The sequence below is a fragment of the Microcaecilia unicolor genome, chromosome 11 (assembly GCF_901765095.1).
Source record: "Microcaecilia unicolor chromosome 11, aMicUni1.1, whole genome shotgun sequence".
Taxonomy (NCBI): domain Eukaryota; kingdom Metazoa; phylum Chordata; class Amphibia; order Gymnophiona; family Siphonopidae; genus Microcaecilia; species Microcaecilia unicolor.
Window position 1 is genome coordinate 208,344,820 of NC_044041.1, and position 14,942 is coordinate 208,359,761.

Consider the following 14,942-nt stretch of genomic DNA (forward strand, 5'->3'; position numbering starts at 1 on the left):
GGATGGGCCCTGGAAAGGCTATCAGTGCTGCCAAGTGCACTCAGAGATGAAAAAGACAAACCTTTCTCCAACCCAGCCTGCAGAAAATGCAAGATATCTGGCATGGAAGATCGAAGGGGTATCACTCCCCCTCATGCACAAGTTGTTACTGAAATATTATCTCAGAGAACTACAGCTGCATGGAAATATTTTTAAAACAAATTGAAGGAAATATTTTTTCACACAGTATAGTTAAGGGTTCTGGAACTTGCTGCTGGAGTATCTGGGTTTAAAAAAGGTTTGGACAAGTTCCTGGAGGAAAAGTCCTTAGTCTGTTATTGAGATGGACATGGGGGAAGCCACTGCCCTGGGATTGGTAGTATAGCACGTTGCTACTAATTGAGTTTCTGCCAGGTATTTGTGACCTAATTGGCCACTGTTGGAAGCAAGATATTGGGCTAGATGGACCATTGGTTGGACCCAATATGGCTATTCTTATGGCTATTCTTATGCACGGTATTGTAGAGCTTAAAAAATAGAAAAATAAATATGCTGATTTTCAAGATCTTACACCCCCTAGAAACTGTTCCACCCTTAGCTAACAATATTTGCCAAAAAGTTTGAACCTTTTAGTTGACTATCTAGAGGCAGCTCAATCATCTCAAAGCTGACGAAAATAACACATTTATTAACAAAATGCATAACACAAATATGTTTAATTATTTGTTGCATTTGTACCCCACATTTTCCCACCTATTTGCAGGCTCAATGTGGCTTACATAGTACAGTCAACAAAGGCGTTTTGCCGAGTCGGTGGATAACAAATACAAAGTTGTATAGTGATCGTATCAGTATAAGTGGAGGGTCGAAATGGATAAGATTGCGTGTTGTCCTGTTCGATCATAGTCATGCTGTGTTGGTAGGTGAAGAGGGTTATGTGGGGTCGTTGGGGTAGGCCTTTTTGAAGAGGTTTTTAGTTCAAAGTTCTGTATCAACTATGCAATATATTCAGACTTACAAGTCTATAATGCAGCAGTGCTGTAGAAAAGCAACAAAATTAGTGTAGTCCAGCCAATGTCAGTTTCTTGCTATCTGGATAAACCTGCCGGTGCTGCTCAATAATTCATAAGACCTGAAGTTGAGACTTATTGGTTGAAGGATAGGACTCATTGGTTGAAGGATAGGAAACAGAGAGTGGGGTTAAATGGGCAGTATTCACAATGGAGAAGGGTAGTTAGTGGGGTTCCTCAGGGGTCTGTGCTAGGACCGCTGCTTTTTAATATATTTATAAATGATTTAGAGATGGGAGTAACTAGTGAGGTAATTAAATTTGCTGATGACAAAAAGTTATTCAAAGTCGTTAATTCGCGACAGGATGTGAAAAATTACAGAAGGACCTTACGATATGGGAGACTGGGCAGCTAGATGGCAGATGACGTTTAATGTGAGCAAGTGCAAGGTGATGCATGTGGGAAAAAAGAACCCGAATTATAGCTACGTCATGCAAGGTTCCACGTTAGGAGTTACGGACCAAGAAAGGGATCTGGGTGTCGTCGTCGATAATACACTGAAACCTTCTGCTCAGTGTGCTACTGCGGCTAGGAAAGCGAATAGAATGTTGGGTATTATTAGGAAAGGTATGGAAACAGGTGTGAGGATTTTATAATGCCGTTATATCGCTCCACGGTGCGACCGCACCTTGAGTATTGTGGTCAATTCTGGTCGCCGCATCTCAAGAAAGATAGTGGAATTGGAAAAGGTGCAGCGAAGGGCAACTAAAATGATAGCGGGGATGGGACGACTTCTCTATGAAGAAAGACTAAGGAGGCTAGGACTTTTCATCTTGGAGAAGAAACGGCTGAGGGGAGACATGATAGAGGTATATAAAATAATGAGTGGAGTGGAACAGGTGGATGTGAGCGTCTGTTCACGCTTTCCAAAAATACTAGGACTAGGGGCATGCGATGAAACTACAGTGTAGTAAATTTAAAACAAATCGGAGAAAATGTTTCTTCACCCAACGCGTAATTAAACTCTGGAATTTGTTGCCAGAGAACGTGGTGAAGGTGGTTAGCTTGGCAGAGTTTAAAAAGGGGTTAGACAGTTTCCTAAAGGAGAAGTCCATAAACCACTATTAAATGGACTTGGGAAAAATCCACAATTCCAGGAATAACATGTACAGAATGTTTGCACGTTTGGGAAGCTTGCCAGGTGCCCTTGACCTGGATTGGCCACTGTAGTGGACAGGATGCTGGACTCGATGGACCCTTGGTCTTTTCCCAGTGTGGCATTACTTATGTACTCATCTTTTGTCATGAGGCAACTGTATTCTTGAATGAGAGCAATGCCACATTCAGCATGTCTGGGACTACACTGAGAAATGTCTTAGTCTTGTTTGAGGGAAAATCTTCAAGGTCCTTGTCCCTGAATGACTAAGTCCACAGTGATTCATTTGGCATGACCCTGCTTAGCATCATTTTCTTTTTTCACGGCACTTATCAGCCTTATGTAGACTGTGGAATTATTGCTTTTTGATGCCTTCAGAACATCAGTGTTGTTGGGTTACTAGTATATGTTCACCAATTTAACTGAATCGTTTTGCCTGAATTGTTACTTCATATACAGAAATAAAATTATGGCATAAGTCATTTTTTTACAAACTTCAAAAATAAGCTCTACCCTACTGCTCAGGCTCTGCCTTGCCTAAGAGTAGAAATATAACCATCAAAGAATTCCTCATTCCTATTATCAGAGGGAGATTAAAGGGCCCGCCTGTTTCACTTATATATTTTTAGCACAAAGTGGAAATAAAAAGGTTGCTGATTCCACCGGCATTGTATAGTAACTAAGTAAATGTAGCTAGTTACTTTTACTTGTAAAGAAGTACAGGAAAAATGTGTTACTTTTACCAAAGTAATAATTTTACCAAATTTTACTACTTTTATCTAGTTACTTCTGATGCTTGCAGTTAAAAGTAAAAGTGGCTGAGAGACCTAAATGATGAAACCTCATCACACAAACAGTGGATCATCTCATCTTAAATTTTGGTGTTCAGGAAACACAGCCTTTGAGAACAGTAGAGTTACCTGTGTTGTTCAAATGTTTACTACTCTCCAGCCAAACTGAACAGTGATTTGGTCACTTTGAAGCAGAGATGAAGCTGAAGCTGGTTGCAATTCTTGGTGAACAGACATATGTCTCTACCTCAAAGACTGCTGAACATCCCATGGAAAATTTTACATTGCATGACTGTCCACTGGATTGATACTGCTTGTCTGGCCTTAAGACTGATGAGTTTTCATACATATGACATTCTTGCATCAGTTCTTGAAGATATTCAGAGTTTGCCATCAGACAAAAAAATTGTTAGGACAACAACAGACAATGATTTAAACTTTATGAAAGCCTTCTCTGTAACTAGACAGAATGACAATGATATAAGCACATAAGCACTGTCATGCTGGGAAAAGACCAAAGGTCCATCAAGCCCAGCATTCTGTCTCCGACAGTGGCCAATCCAGGCCCCAAGAACCTGGCAAAAAACCCAAAGATGAAGATGCAAGTGATAAATTATAACTACTACTAATACAGATGATAAAGCATTCTTTGCTATAAGGAAGTCAAGTGCTTCAGACAGAGATTCCTTTGATCAATACCTACAGACCCAGTTAAAAGGCACCAGTAATATTTCTGCCTGGCCTGACTTGAAGGAACTTTTTATCAGACTGAACAATCCACGTCCTGATAGTGCAGTTGCTGAATACCTTTTTAGTTGCGGTGGATTAAGACTCATAAGCGCACTCACATGAGTGACAGTCATTTTCAAAATTTAGTTTTACTAAAAGTGAAGTAGATTGAATTGTAAAGCAATACATTTTGGGGGCTAAAATGTTAATAGTAGCATTCACTGTTCTTACTGTACTTTTACTTTTTACTCAAAAAGTATTATATTAGGCAGTAACATTTTACTTTCACTTAAGTAAATTTTTTAATGTGTTCTTCATTGTACTTTACTTTAGTATTAAAATACACATTTATTTTTACTTTTACTTAAGTACTTGAACAACACCATATCCCACCAACGGATGAGCACTGACCAGGTCTATTTCATATGCACCTCATGGGCCATGGCTAAATCTGGGGAACCTCTGCAGTTTCACTTTTATCTGGGTACTAAGCCTCCGAGAACCACACCCACCCATCTGACACCTGTTTGCCTGCTTCCAAGCCAAACCAAATGCAACCAGCTGACAAGCTGCATGCTGAGACATACCTGTAGCATGTCACCTCCATTTATTTCCAGCTATACTGGAAGCAAGTGGAAGGAAAGTGGATTGTACTCACCTAGCTGGTGCCTGCTTGCATGACTGTTCCCAAGCGAGGCCAAATACACCGACTACCAGGCTGAACTGCTATGGCTTACCTGCAGCATGTCACCTCCATTTATTTCCAGATATACTGAAATGTGATCATTTCAGACCCTCTGACCGAGGTCCCAATCTGACAGAGCACCATAAGACAACAGAAGACAGGTCTGGGTAGAGGCTGCACCAAAGACTTTTTTCTTCTTCCTCTTACAAAACCTTTAATTAGCTGGCAGTAGGGAACTTACCTCTGGCCCCTTCCCATGAGCACGGGAGGGGGACAATGGGCACTGCAGCCACAAATCCCACAAGGATCATCGGAAAGGGGGGGGAGCAGGGATAGGGACCTGGCATCACTGGGTTTAGCACCCTGGGTGCTGTGACCCAGCCTCTGCCAATCCTAGCCCTCTATTCTATACTCAAGAAGGGAAAGAAATCAGTCCCAAAGGACTGTTTGCCATAGCACCCTCTGATTCAGTCCCATGCTCCACTGGGAATCTGGGCCTACAACCTTCCCAGGAGTGGCCTACTCATAGTTGCTAAACCAGGACACACATCTGCACCATCTGCTGCAGCCAGAGAAAATACAGAGAAGCTGAAGGCAGCACCACCCCCTATAAGGGGAGAGAAGTCAGCTGTGAACTGTTTATCTCTTGCACCATCTGCTGGAAAGGGGATAAAACCCACCCATGGGACTGGTCTGGCATGGACAATAAGGGAATAAGCTTTTTGTAGGTTGGGGGGGGCTAAGGGGGTCCATACTTTAACTTGGATCACACTCTACTTTCACAATGCATCTTCAAGCAATCTGAGCTGGCATAAAGATTCACCATCTCTATAAACAAAAGTACAACACTGTGCTAGATTTAGTATAATTTTTTACATCAGGAGCAATGTTTATACTTTTAGCATTGTGGTTTTACAACCAATTTTTCTGTTAATCTTTCTTCCTGTATTAGGAGTAAATTCATGCAGGAAAATCAAAAGCAAACCAATGTGCTAATGGGTAGCACAGCTGACTACATCAGCCCCAGAAAGTCATCCTTACCGCTGCTTGAAATCCTTTAAGATTTGGAGTCAGGACTGGGTAACTTATGCCAGGATAGATCTGAATTCCCTTTAAGACTTCAACTTGGTCTGCATCTAGATGGGAAACAGAGAAATGCTTTATGACATAAATGCAACTTTGCATCTTCTTGTCTGGCTTGCAGGACACAGATACTTGGTGACTGCAGACATGGGAGTTCCCATGAATCAATGGCCTAATCTGTGCAAAATATTAATAGCGGAATACAATGGAGAGCATCAAAGTACACAGAACAAGCAATCTAAAACACACGCACAAAGGGCTCTCAAGAACGGGCATTTGTGCTTCTGTAAAATGTTAACACCCATGCAAATGAGATAGTGGAATTTTGCTATTTTATACAATGGATCACCCTTAAATTAAATAACATCTTCCTACCAATCACATCTACATATGCACTCAGTGTTAATTCAGAATCCACCATTACCCCCCCACCCCCCAAAAAAACCAAATCTTATCCTGCAGTTATATCTTGGCTCAAGCCAAAAATTAAAAAACAAACAAACTTTAGAACAGCAGCGATCCCTTACCCTAAGAATGCTGAGTCTTTTCTGGATTTAAACCATTAGTTAACATTCAACTTCCCCACTACTGTAAATATAACACTGTCAAAAGATGATCAGCTGGAAAACCCAGTAGTATATCATCTGCGTAAGAAAAATATATGATCACTATATAGACAAAACCAGTCCTAATGACTCAAATAAAAATGAAATAGAATCGGAGATGGTGGGGATTCCCTTATTCAGTTCCTATGATGATGATAATTGCTTTTCCCAAAGGGATCTATTTTGCAAGAAACCTTTGAACCATTTCAACACTTGACCAGTGATGCCCTCTTCCTATAATCTGAATAGCAAAGCATTATGATCAAATCAAATCAAAGGCTGCTGTTACATCAAGCTACATGATGAATGCTTGCTTTTATTTATTTATTTAATTTAAAAAAAAAAAAAAAAGGTCTCTCTCGTATTATCCAGATATTCTAAGCAGTTCCAAGTAAAACACTGATAAAGTTTAAAAACAACTAAACACAATAAAAACAAATGAAATTGTATGCAGAATACAATCACAACTACAGAAAGTCCACCTTAAGACCCACTAGTTTACCGAAGAATTCTTCAGATAAACTCTGTTTTCAGGTGGGAGAGGACTGCTCTGCAACGTTCTGTTTTATAAAGAGGTTAAAAGTTTCTAGATGTAATTGATGACTTTCCTATATATTAATGACATTCCTTTTTCAATTGTTCTTTATAGTGTACATTGCTTTGATTTATGCATTAAACGTGATTAAGCAAATGTTAATAAACAAACAAATAATTCAAGTATATACAGAGTCCTGGCATACATTAAAAAAAAAAAAACCCCAAAACTCACTGGACAGGAATCAACCTGACAATTAATAGTAACCGTCCTTTTCATTTTGATCCTCTGCTACAAAGATCTAACTCATGGTCCTTGCTGGGGGACAATTCAATTACAGGCAGCTCTTACGCCAGAGCCCCGAACAATGAAGATCACTGCTTAAAAAATCCTCCTATCCTCCAATACTGTTTACTAATGATGTAAAAGACAGATTACTGACCTGAGGCACCCACATGTGAGATACAAACTGGTAACTTCTATGACAGGAAGACCTGCTTCTGACAGCATGTTAATCAACTGGATTTTTACATCTGTTGGGACCAAAGACTACAGAAAAGAACAAACATTTTAGCATTATTCTTCAGTGAGTCCAGCCTGATCATTAATGCACAGTAAGAATGGATTGATTTAGTTCTCATCTTTCCTTAGTGCTAAGATGAAATTGGCCAACCCAGAAACAGGATGGATGTTGTTGGGGGAAAAAACAATCAAGTTCTGATGGATGAAAAACAAGCTTGTTCCAAAAAAAAAAAAAAAAAAGTTTATTGACATTTCATATACCATTCTTCATACAGTATACCAGATTCGTTTACAAGCATTTAATAAAAGGTTTTCTGAATATAAACTTTTATATCTGCTACAAAATTATATTACCCTTTATTTGCAATAAATTGATTTCTATATTGTGATTTGCTAAAGTGCTGTGGTTTGGGCACAAAGCTAAGAAACCTGGAATATCAGTTTAACACTGTGAGATTTGATTTAGGGACTTGATTTGTCCACCTGTCACTGTGTATCGGATTATGTCAAACTTAGAGTCATAAGTAATAAAGCTTCTGTCTGTTTGTGAGGGAAATTATTAATACATATAGGAGTCAATTCTATAAAGTGAACCAAAATTTAGGTGCCACAATGAAGAGTGAGCACAAAATCTATAATGGAATCTGGGTGCCCAAGTCAGCATTTATGTTCCAATCTTTAAGCCACCCACTTATGCCATGTCAATAGCAGACAAAAATGCAGCACTTCAGCGCATATATGCATATAATCTATAACCTATGCATGTAAATATTTGACCTGCCCATGCGCTTTCCTCTGTTCACACCCCCCTTGAATTTACATGTAAATCATATTATAGAGTACCCTAAGCATGTCCCTACCAAAGAACTGATATTGGCAAAGGCAAGACAACAGAAGGTGATACAATGGAAAAATTACAAGATAGGAGTATATCAGGACTTGGCGGGAACCACATTGCAAAAATAAAGAGCAATGGGAGAAGTGACAGGTTTCATGAGAGCTAAAGGGATTTGATACAGATGGCTTTTCCCCTTTGCAATCTGGCTCATGGTGGCGGGCAAGCCACGAAAGGCAAGCATGGGCGGAAGCATGGGCGGCGCTGAGACTGTTGGGATGTGAAGGACTCCCAGACCGAGAGAGACAGCCGCCGAAGGAGGTGGAGCCAAGACCAGACTCAGCATGGCAGATGGCAACCAACAGAGGGAAGCAGACTGATAGAAGCGCGTCCTGATGACCTCCAGGAGAGAGAGTGGTGATGAGTTTGATGAACTTCAGAAACAAAGACTACTTTTGAAGTTTGGTGGTAAACTGACCTAGTATGGGGGGTGCTGGGTGGGGGTGGGGGTAGGCGGGGATGAGGGTTAATTATTACAAAAGATTAGAGGGGAGGAGTCAGGGGGGACTTGGGGGGGAATGGGGGCCTTGGGGGCAAGAGCGGAGTCTCCTTTCTAACCGACAGACCAAGTCATGATTGGTGCGAGGGGAAGAAAAGAGGGGGGGGGAGACAGGTCAGGGACGGAAAGGGAAAATTCAAGGAGGGAGAGGGAAGGGGGAGGAAGATGGACTGAAGGTGGGCACCTGGAATGTCAACGGCCTTAATAACCCCAGGAAACAAATAAGGGTAATGAAGAGTTAAACCGATTGAGGTGCGAAGTGATATTCTTGCAAGAGACACATTTGAGGCCCAGGGATGGACATTTTCTACGAGGTAAAATATATAAAGAGGTGGTAACACACCAAGGCACAAGGGGGAGGAAAGTGGGGGGGGGGGGGGGCGTGGCCATATTGATAAGGCAGACATGTGGAATGATCATTAAAAACGAATTTAAGGGACACAACGGGGAGGTGTGTGGCCCTAAGGGGATTGATACAGGGGAAGGAGATAACATTAACATCTATGCCCCTAACACGGGACAGGGAGGTTTTTTCCACAAATTATGGGAGGAGATTCAAGGGTTCATAGGGGGACAGGTGATTGTGGGAGGGAGACCTCAATATAGCCCCAGATGCTCGATTGGATCATTCAGGAGGAGGGGGATACCAGACGGGTTCGGGGAGAAAGGCACTTCATAAATTTCTGAACCAAATAGAACTGGTGGATAGTTGGAGGATGGTACATGGCATGCAACAGGAATATACGTTTTACTCCCGGGCAGCAAACTCCTACACTAGGATAGATGGGTTGTCGGTACATTGAAATTGTGCGCCCGATGATAGAGGAGGCAGAAAGAGAACCTATTCACATTTCTGACCACGCCCTAGTGTGGAATTAGGTAACAGGGATGGGGCGCAGGAAGAGGAACATCACTTGGAAACTTAATGAGTCTCTCTTGGCGGAGGAACAGGTGAGGTACAGGCCACAATACAGGAATACTGGAGTAATAATGAGACAGGGGAAGTGGGGGATGGGATTTTGTGGATGCAATGAAGGCAGTGGTAAGGGGAGTACTGATTAAATGGGAAGCTAGGAAGAAAAAGAAGAAGGGACAGGTGATGATGGCTTTGAGGTTGAAAATGAACATGCTGGAAAAGACCCACCAGAGGAATCCATCCTCACGGGTATGGGCAAAACTCAACAAGATTAGGGGGGAGATGGACCAGGAGAAGATGGCTGAGATTGAATATATGAGAACACGCCTCCACAAGCAGTATTTTGAATTTGCCAATAAATCCAGCACTATGCTGGCCAGATGTTTGAGAGCTAAAAGGGGGAAGGCGATGATACAGAAAATAAGAGATGAGCAAGGGGGGATGGGTGTATATGGATCAAGATATAGAAAAGGGATTTCTAAAGTATTACAAAGAATTGTATAACGCACCTGAGGGGGAGCACACGGCGAGTATAGCAGGTTATCTGGATCAGATCCCCCTGCATAGATTGAGTGAACTACTACTACTACTACTATTTAGCATTTCTATAGCGCTACAAGGCATACGCAGCGCTGCACAAGGAGTGAAGTAGAGGGTCACAGGATAGATGAACCAATAGGGCTGGGGGAAATGCAGGGGGTCATTAGAAAACTTCCTAATGGAAAGGCCCCCGGGTTAGATGGATTCATGGCCCGGTTTTACAAATTCTTTGAGAGTTTAGTTAGCCCTATGTTGTGAGGGTGGGAAATGGGGTCTTGGAAGGAGGGGAGCTCCCGGGATCCATGATGGAAGCGGGGATGACGGTTTTGGCCAAACCTGGAAAGGACCTGACTAGGTGCAGGACCTACAGACCCATATCCCTATTGAATGTGGATGCGAAAATATTTGCTAAAGTGTTGGCAAAGAGTACTTCCGGTGACGTCATGAGCTAAGGAGCAGCGCGCTCTCGAAGCTCTGAGACCCCTGGCTCCATTAAAATCTAAATCTTGAAGAAAAACCCGTACGGAGCGATTTCGCTGTATGGAAAAATATTATCAGGTGCTCCCGAAAGACATGGCGCAAAAATCCACAAAAAAAGATAAGCTTAAAACGGGCAGCGGAGATACCAAGATGGCGGAGGAACCCGCGACTGTGGAACCCATGTTCACTGAAAATCAACTCATGCAACTTACCCAGGCAATCACGAAGGCATGGGAGCCGAAATGGGAAGCGATGAATATCAAAATAGAGGCCTACCAGACCACATTGGATGGGATGGGAATCCGGATCGGAGATTTAGAGGCCAGAGTTTCCGCCGTTGAGGACGATGCACGTGGATTTAGCCCGGACATTGTGGCCATGCGACGTCAGCTCACGGATCAGAGGATTTTGTTAGATGATTTCGAAAATCGAGCACGTCGTAATAATATCCGAATTGTGGGACTAGATGAAACCCTCCCAGAAAGAAACCTCGACACGTGGCTGGAAACATGGCTTTCAAAAGAATTAGCGATAACAGACACGATGGGGCCACTTATTGTGGAAAGAGCACACCGTGTGGGTCGTCGAAAAGAGGATCAATATAATAATCGACCACGTGTGGTTGTCGCAAAAATATTAAATTATCGTCACAAACTAGAAATCCTGCAGGGTTTTAAACATAAAAGAGATACGCTGAAATACAACAAAAAGAATGTGCTGATTTTCCAAGACTTTTCTGCACTAGTTCAAGAGAAACGGAGGCAATATCACGCGATCTGTTCAGCTTTGGTACTTAAGAAAATACGCTTTATATTGCAATATCCAGCTCAATTAAAGTGCATATCCAGGACAAATGGGAAATATTTACCACAGGTATCAGCCGCAAAAAAACATCTAGTTGGAAATAACATTATTGACGCTGTTTGAACAAAGGTGTGTTTCGCATTTGGGAAGTTACAGGGTCTGAAGCTTTACAAGTGGGTATATATATGCATATTTGAATAACAAGTGGAGTTAGGGGTCTCTACTGTTCACCGAGGTCCTACTCTCAACACCTGACTAGCTTAGGTGATGAGAAGGGTATCTGTGGGGTTGATGGATAAGGGGATGGGAGGGGGGGAAGGGAAAATAGATTTAGGGGAAATCTTTGGCAGATGGTCAGTGGAAAATGTTTATTTAGAAGTTTATTGATAGCATGTCTATGTGCACAGATTGTGAAAAATTTGATATGTTCCAATGTATACTTGATGAACAAGGGGATACTCTTGTATGATGGTGATGATGGGAATGTCAACGTTACCTCTGTGGCATGCCAATTAGAATAATATCTTGGAATGTGGGAGGTATAACCTCTCCTATAAAGCGAAATAAAATCTTAACGGCCCTGAAAAGATATAAGGCTGATATAGTTTGCCTCCAAGAAACGAGGCTCAATGATGTAGAACATGCAAAATTGAAGAGATCATGGGTGGGGGAATGCTATGCAGTGGCAGCCAAGGGGCGTCGAGGAGGAGTGGTGGTTTTAACCCGAAAAGGATTAGCATGTAAAATAACGGTAGTGGAGAAAGGGGAACACGGGCGTACTCTCCTTTTAAAGGTCTGGATACTGGGCATGGAATTCCTATTAGTGGGGGTATATGGTCCCAATGAATATGACCCCGGGTTTTCAGATCATTAGAGAATAGCTGTACTCAGCATAAAAACAATAAACTTTTAGTACTGGGTGATTTTAACTTAGTGTCGAATCCAAAAGAAGATACTTCAAATCCTACTTCACCACACTATTTAGGTCAGAGGGCGAAAGGATTGAAAATGTTCACAAAAGCTCTAAATTTAGTAGATACCTGGAGAGTGATGCATCCTGGGGAAAAAGATTACACACATAGATCCAGGGCACATGGTACTCTAGCGAGACTAGATTATATATTTCTAGAAAGATCTATGTTCTCCCAGGTAAAAGCAGCCCATATAGGACCGGAAGAAATATCAGACCATGCATCAGTGTGGTTAGATCTTGAGATTACGGGTGGGAATGTTGGAGGAGCAGGATGGAGATATCCAGCATATTTGCATAAAGACCCTCTGTTTCAGAAATATCTGAAAAGTAAATGGGAGGACTATGACATTAATAATAGGGAGCATGCACAAACAGATCCTTTATTGTTTTGGTCTGCCTCGAAGGCAGTCTTGAGAGGTGATCTCATAGCATACTGTAATATTAAAAGAAAGCGAAGGGTGGCAAACATTGTGCGCTTAGAAAAACAGTTAGCGAAAGCAAAAAGAAATTCATGCACATAAACACACATTAGCTAGTTTAGAGAACATGAAAACAATTCAAGTAACTCTAAATACTTTACTGCATGAACATGAGACCAGATCCTCAATTTATTATAAATATAATTACAACGTTTTGGCAACAAAACAGGAAGGTTATTAACCAGAGTTATCAAAAATTGGAGTGTACCCCCGGGTGGTGGCTGCGTTAAAGGAGAATACAGGAAAAATTATAGTCACACAGAATGAAATTGGGCAGGCCTTTACTAAACATTTTGCTTCCCTTTATTCAGCCGGTGCTAAACTGGAATCAAACTTGATACAAGAATATTTAGATCAGGCGGGGCTTACAAATTGACGAGTGAGGAATCGGCTGTGCTAAACGCACCGCTGACTTTAGAAGAATTGCAACAAGCGATTAAAAAACTTAAATTACGCAAAGCGCCAGGACCCGATGGATATTCTGGGGAATATTTAAAAGTTTGCCCTTGAGGCGCAACTGGCATTACTAGAATACTTTGAAGAGGTGATAGAGAGGAAGGGATTCCCACGCTATGCTCCAATTCAGCTTTAATTACATTAATACCAAAACCAGGAAGGCCACATAATAGAGCAGAAGATTTCCGACCAATATCCTTATTGAATGTAGACACAAAATTGTTAGCAGGAATACTGGCGGAAAGAATTGCAAAATACCTTGCCCAAATTAATTGGAATGGAGCAAGTGGGCTTTGTTAGGAATAGACCAGGCCACACATAATGTACGTCGCCTATTATTGGCGATAGCATCCAGCAAGAGGGGGAGATACCATCAGTATAGTGAGTTTAGATGCAGATAAAGCATTTGACAGGGTAGGGTGGGAATACTTGATGCATACTATGGAAACTATGGGAATCACAGGCTGGTTTTTGAGGGCGACACAAGCACTTTACCACAAACCAGGAGCACAAGTATTAGTCAATGGATTAAGAGGGAAGGAATTTGAGATTATGAGGGTACTAGACAAGGATGCCCTCTCTCACCTTCCCTCTTTGTGATATCATTAGACCACTCATACGTACACTTCTGAGACAGAGAAGCATTACAGGAATATCTGTGGCAGAGCAGCAAGTGAAGGTATTGGCTTTCGCTGATGACTTGCTGTTGACTATCACTGACCCGCCTAGATCAATTGCGAGCCCTGTTCACTGAGATAAATAGATATGGACAAATATCAGGTCTCAAACTAAATATGTCCCAAATCGTCAGCACTAGAGGTAGTTCAAGGAGACAATCAGAACTGGAAAGAATAAATTTCCCCTCATTTGGGAGAAGAGATATATTAAGTATTTAGGAATCCGTATTCCAAACCAATTGTACAGCTATATGAATTGAACATACAAAAATTGCTTACAGACATGAAATCAAGTTTACAAACATGGAGTGCACTTCAATAGCGCTATTAGGAAGAATAGCACTTATTTAATATGATCATAGCACCCAGATGATTTATTGTTTTCAAACTATACCACTGTATCTGAAAAGAAAAAGATGGAACAATTTTGAACCAACAGTTGCAGACATTTCTCTGGAAAGGGAAAAAGGCCCGATTATCTGTTAACTCTTTAAGTATACCAGGTGGAATATGGGGGGTTGGGACTCTTAAACCTTCGATATCTTAATGTTGCTAGCGGAATGAGGCATATAAACGACTGGTATAGGAATACCAATGATTACAATACACCTTAGAACTAAGCCTTACCCGAAATTACACTTTAGTAATTATTTACATGCACAGGTGCACCAATAACCAATATACTTTAAAAATCTTCGGGGGATCATGCCAACAGCTAGGGGCGGTGTGGAGATGGGTGGTGCCGGTTGCATCAATTTGACATAAAAGTGACACCATATTTACAAATTTGTGATAATTTTGTGTTATGTACCAGGTCAAATGTATTCTGTTTTTCACAAATGGAAACAAAAAGGGATAGTAGATTTGCTGCAGGTGGTGACTAGAGAGGGTCATGTACGAACATTTCTAGACTTACAAAACGAATATGCCATTATGTGGACAGTGATAAATTGTACTACGGACAGTTGAGCCACTAATATATCTACACTCCCATGGACAATCGTTGACAGAAGATGTCCAGGAAGAACGCTCCTCGGCCTTTACTTTAGAGTCACAGCAGAGAGTACCGATGTCATATCATCACAGGCACAATACGGGATACAGCTCCAGAATTGGAATACCGTAGAT

The 14,942-nt window shown here is 41.5% G+C and overlaps 1 protein-coding gene across 1 annotated transcript in view; it reads right to left on the reverse strand.

Moving 5' to 3' along the window:
- HMGCL (3-hydroxy-3-methylglutaryl-CoA lyase) overlaps window positions 1-14,942 on the reverse strand; it is a 57,032-nt gene that overhangs the window by 24,243 nt on the left and 17,847 nt on the right. The window contains 3 exon segments of the mRNA XM_030217942.1: window positions 5,392-5,486; window positions 7,012-7,044; window positions 7,047-7,122. Of these exon segments, the coding sequence (XP_030073802.1) occupies window positions 5,392-5,486; window positions 7,012-7,044; window positions 7,047-7,122 (204 nt within the window).